At 30.6% G+C, this 5,845-nt stretch overlaps 1 protein-coding gene across 2 annotated transcripts; it reads right to left on the bottom strand.

The window, feature by feature from the left end:
* Nucleotides 1–335: 335 nt before the first annotated feature.
* LOC128872093 (protein SERAC1) lies at nt 336–4,600 on the bottom strand. Of its 2 annotated transcripts, XM_054114432.1 has the most exons (17): nt 4,043–4,600; nt 3,803–3,892; nt 3,599–3,726; nt 3,322–3,519; nt 3,123–3,250; nt 2,932–3,042; nt 2,703–2,838; nt 2,493–2,636; nt 2,166–2,423; nt 1,800–1,995; nt 1,569–1,733; nt 1,369–1,496; nt 1,120–1,272; nt 911–1,057; nt 770–836; nt 595–698; nt 336–474 (listed from the first exon to the last, which is right to left on the bottom strand). In XM_054114432.1, exons 2-17 carry the CDS (start codon nt 3,871–3,873, stop codon nt 455–457), a joined length of 2,154 nt encoding a protein of 717 aa, XP_053970407.1. In that variant the 5' UTR covers nt 3,874–3,892; nt 4,043–4,600; the 3' UTR covers nt 336–454. The 2 variants fall into 2 exon arrangements, with proteins under 2 accessions (XP_053970407.1, XP_053970409.1); XM_054114434.1 differs by lacking the exon at nt 336–474 and having other exon boundaries at nt 532–698; nt 3,803–4,600.
* Between the last annotated feature and the right edge of the window lie 1,245 nt (nt 4,601–5,845).

Below are 5,845 nucleotides of genomic sequence, written 5' to 3'. Positions count from 1 at the left end.
TAATAAAGCAAAATTTCTACCAACACTACTTTTATTTAATTTATTCGGTGCCTTAAGTAAATACGTCGTAGGGATTTACCACGCTGTCATGTATATTTTGCTTAAACAATGAAAAGTACCATTTTATAAAATAATCGACCATTTTACATTACTTTATCTTAGGATTCACTACACTTATGTATAGTATTTTGTATAGTGATTACTTAATATTGAGTAAATAGTATCTTGTATTGTATTCCAGAAAATTGTTATTGAACAATTCGATCAGTTTTACCGCTCTTATTATAGAAATTTTGTTTATTCTAGTCAAATAAAAAATGATCAGTGACGTAAAGTGAGTATTTAAAAATAACGTAATATTTTTGTAATATAAACATGTTCTCTTTGAATTGGAATTATCGTTATTAATAATTAAAAGAAGAAAGAATTTGTTGTGCTCATTTGTTTCCTCTTCTTACAGCTTTACTTTGTTTACTAGATATATATATATAAAAATAGTTTTTGGTAATAAGAATTTACACAGGTATAATGTATATGCTCACAGCCATGTATGTACAGAAACATACAAATATGTACATGATCAAAACAGTTTACCTGGCAATGATAGCCATTCCATAATTGGAAAAACATTTTTTTCCTCATGCGGTGTTACATGACGTCTCAGTACACTCACAAGTTTTTGATATAGGAAGGAATGTCTATAAAAAATAAAAGTACAATTTAGAATCCTACAGTTCTGAATAAATACAAAATTCAGATAAATTATAACCTGTTAGCTGGTTTACATATTGATAAGTGATCTTGCGCAATTTCATAGAACTCGCCCACTTTAGGATCTAAAAATAATTATTCAAATTTTTGTTTATTCGGAAACCGAAGATACCTTAAACAAGTTTCTCGGAAAACATACCTGCTGAATTAGAAGTGACGAATTGAAACGGAACTTTTAATGCAGTTAGAAGCGTAGGTTTAGTTTCACTAAAAGTAACAATTTCTATGGGGTACTCCTTTAACATATTCAGGAATTCTTCGTGTAACTTCAATAAATGGGGTGACTCTGCAGACATTAGTATTCGTTAAAATAAATTTAGAAGTGATATTATAAAAATGTTAATGTACCTTCACGAAGTTCCTGCACTTCCATTGATGGCCACACCAACATTTGTGTTGTTTGCGTTAAAACTGCTACCCGAGAACCACGATGGGGTGTACTATAAAATATTATGCTACGTGTATTTTTACATATATTATTTTTATCGCCATTTTTCCATTCTGTGAGGAAAATAATTAAACGTACAATTTAATTCCAACATTCATGAAGCAATAATAATTATTTAATGATCTTTAAAAACAAAGAAATTAACGAACCATCAACAAGCATTTTTTTTACTAGTAAACCACCCATCGAGTGACATACCCATACTGTTGGACGCATTCCAATACCTGCAGTTACTAGTTTTCCGCTATATTCTTCACTTCTTTCGCTTAGAGTGGTACTAAAAAATAAACAGTATGAATGAGTTACAAATACACAAGTGAAACGACATTGGACGCATTTTGGTTTTTACATTCTACTTTCTATTGGACACAAAGGAGTCCATAATGACAAATTTGTGTCATAATTTACTCCAATAACTCGAATAGATGGTACATCTTCGGGTAACCAATCTTTAGGCCAACACTGCGTTCTATGCTTTCTATCGCGATCCCTATTCTTTACACAAGTATCATTCCTAAAATATCAAATTTTTAAGTATACGTATGTTTTTACAAATAAAATATATGTAACAACGTTTTACCCGCTACAAAAATATGGTCCACATGCTATTTGATTAGTATTTTGAGGACAATCATCTAAGATTATTTCAAAATCATGTCCTAATCTATCCCATTCACGCTTCTTCAAGTCATAAGCTAAATCTTTCAGAAACTCCTGTGGATGCTCGCCTATCATGGTCGAAACAATATCATTTTTATTGTCGATTGTATAAGGATCTATAAAAAACATTGTGGTTAAAATTATTTATAAATTTAACTAAGACAGTGAGAAACGATATTAACACAGGTATCTCGTATTTCATACTTATTCAATTTAAACGCTGTAAAGCAGTTAATCAAATTCACATAAGGAACAATAAATTTTATTAATTGTAATACTAACAAACCTACAACCCCATTTCCAGATATATCTTCATCTCTCTGCCTCCATGTTATAAATACACCACCAAGAAGTCCATGTAGAAAAACAACGTCTAACTTTGTATTTGTTTTAGTTTTATGTAGAGGGTGGAGAAGATAAATACGCCTTGGATATCTAATACGTTCATTTTCGTCCATATCTAAATTTGCTAATGCACGACTTGCAGGTGCTGATAATCTTATGTCAGAACTGAGAGACCACTCTACTAATGTGCCAATCCATCCTTGCAGTAAACAATGATGTTACAGTAATATATAATAGTTCAAGAATAACAAAATGACAATTTATTTACCTGCTTGAAATATCTCTTGTAAATACTCTGAATGAAGCGAAATATTAGAAATTATTTTTGCAAGTAATATACACATGTTTATATTATCTTTAAAAATTTTCTTTATCATCATTAGTATTGGGAGACCTCCAGCATCTACAATATCTAAATATAAAAAGAAAATATATGAAAATTAGAAACAGAAACAGATTTCTTATATGATTAGTTTACCTTTACTATACTGATCAAGAGAAGAATGATGACATAATGTTTGAACACAACTCTGCAATAAATCTTCATCCCATATTATGGCTGGAGCAGTAGCCAATCCTATGCTTGTTAGATCGTGATCAAATATCAAACCATCCTGTTTGTTTTATACTTTACAGATAATTAAAGTTCACACAAAATAGTTTTTACAGAAGAACTTTAAGGTTTTTAAACAATATTATATACTTACACGATGCGAATCTCTAAATTTTTTATTAAGAAACTGGATCAAACAGGGATGTGTATTTTCAGATAATTTATTCAAATAGAGCAGCAAAATATGTATTTTTTCTATTACATCCTAAAAAAAAATATAATATTTCATTGTGTACACTTTCCATAAATATGTGTAAATATATTGTAAAATTCTATTGTACATACATATAATTTATGCTCTATGTGATGATATGGTGGCCTTAAAAAATACCTTAAATCAACATTTGGCATTCTTGCTAAGGACACTGCTGTTCTTGCATCTAACATTTGAGCAATGTGCCTATAATGCCAATCTGTAATATTTACATTTGAATTAAAAAATGCTTGCATAGTTACAGACCATTGCATATTAATGACAAAATACCTTTTAAATATTTTAAGGAATTTAGCATGTAGATAGATTTCAGATGTTCTATTTTATCACCATGTTGTGCCATATATAATAATTTGTATGCCACATGACGATTTACTGATTTCCACCATTTCATTATAGTATGACTGAAAGAAGACGATTGCTCTACTATAGATGATTGTAAATTATTTGTTCTGAACATGAATACATCTGAAATTGCAATAATCGACAGCATTAAAGAAATTATAACCTCAATGCTAATGAAATGTTACGTTTCAAAAATTTATACCTTTATATCTGGGATTATCAATATAAATATATTGTGCATGGGATTGTTCTAAATTCAAGACGTTAGGAGGTATTCCAGAACGTAAAATTTTTGATGTTTGTCGTAACTGGTACATAAACCAACAACCTCTATATACAAAATAAAGGTTATTATTTCAAGTAAATCAAAGACTTTTCAAACTGAATTATAAATTTAATAACTAACCCCATCACAACAATACATATTCCAGTTGATTTCAAATAATATATATATTTTTTGTAGGCAAACATTCTCATTATCCAAGATGAAAAAATTCTGTTTTGTTACAAAAGGAAAGTATATTTGCATAAGATTGATTCCTTGAAGAATATTTCAAAATATATTTATGTCAAGGTAAATGTATGTTTTATCTGTAACTGTATCATTTGCGGCCTTTAAAATGTTTTAACCACAGAGCACTTTTACCTGGATCCAATAGAAAATAAGCAGGAGATCAAAGCTCAGATGTAAACCTTGAATTGACATTTATATGTAGTTCTTCAGAGAATGGTAGGTGGCTCTAGTCCTTCATTGCATTTAAATGACTTTAAAGAAAGTATATCAGAGAAAGAGCAGACACAGTTTGAATGATTTCTGTCATTTCAAAAATTATATTTTTTGAAACGACGAAAATCTTTTGAACTGCGTCTACACTCTTCCTGGTTTAGATTCTGAATAATATAAATATGATTCAAAATAAAAATATATTTAAGAATAGAAACGTATAGGATTTTTATATGACAAACTGTTCATTATGTTTTATATATTTTAGACTTTTATGATAATAATTACAGTAATATGCGTTAATTCTGATTCTAAGTCTTCATATTTTCATTTATTTATAAACGAGAAATCTTACAGCCATTAGCTGATATTAGTTTGTATGCAATTGATAATATCATCTGACCATTACTGGAGATGCAATTAGCAATTACATACTTCAAATAATATCGGGTGTCCAGGTCTCACCACGTGGAGGTTGCTGTATATAGAGACCCACAGGGTGACCAGGACAAAACCAGTCAGCTAATCAGTTAATTAGCTAGCCAGCCACATCCTAGCCGCCCTTCTTTATCTAGATTTTGTATTCCCCCTAGCATTCGCTAATCAAAATTACAAGAAAACAAATCTACTTAACACCAAAACTACCAAGGTAAATGAATAGATATTACAGAACGCCCTACAACTTTGACAGTAAAGTTAGAAGAGGAGAAGCGTGTCACTACATACTAGAGACTAATGTAGTACATCTTTGACAGGAAAGGGAGAAGGGAAAAATCTATTGATCAATGTAATTAGTCTTTTGTTTCTTTCTCTTATTGTTAAATATTCATTATTCCTATCAAGTCGAGCACTCTTTTTCTTATTCCTTATTACGCTTTTCTTAGTACTATGTTATAAATATAACTGTATTCACACATCCTGCCTGCGCTAATATTTGAAGAAATACAAGAATATACGTGTTTCTTTCTTCCTTGTTGCAAGCAATGAAGATTGCAATCACGAAGATTTTCTAAAACATAAAGCGCCTAACGAACAATAAATCTAATTATATTTACACATCCTGCCTGCAGAAAATGCAAGAATATACGTGGATTTTCTTTGTTGTAATTAATGATCCTACGAAGAATTTCTGAAGCATAAACTGAAACATATTAAACAAAATTTAACGAAGTTTAATTTATATAAACATGCATTACTCTCTACTCTTCAAATATAAAAAAAGTTTGTAGGACTTCTTCTGTTGTTGCCCTAACTAAAAATATGAAGTTACCTCCTAACGGACGCGATTTATCAAACGCAACACTAATAGCAAACGCGATTCATGGTTATTCGCAACATTAGCCTGAAAGAAAACGCGAAAAATACTACCTGAAAATATGTAAATTATTTCAAATCGAACGCGATTTATCAGTCGCAACCCTAATAACAAACGCGATTCATGGTTATTCGCAACACTACCCTGAAAGAAAACGCGAAAAGTACTAATCAAAAGCAATCGCGAGGTGGATCATCATTCGGAATACTAATCTATTAAGTATAACAAGAACAAATCGCGTGCACCAAGTGATACAGATCCCTAATTAAAAATCCAGTTCAGCCATCTCAGGCTGCGGAGTATCTCAGCATGCACAGCTATGTCAGCTGTCGTATCGGTGTCATATTTTGGGCTTTATATATTTCGAAATACTAATTCAAAACGCGTGAATTTACAACAAATCGGTCGCG

This window comes from Hylaeus volcanicus, chromosome 2 (assembly GCF_026283585.1).
Source record: "Hylaeus volcanicus isolate JK05 chromosome 2, UHH_iyHylVolc1.0_haploid, whole genome shotgun sequence".
Classification (NCBI taxonomy): Eukaryota; Metazoa; Arthropoda; class Insecta; order Hymenoptera; family Colletidae; genus Hylaeus; species Hylaeus volcanicus.
This window is presented reverse-complemented; position numbering and strand designations above follow the sequence as displayed.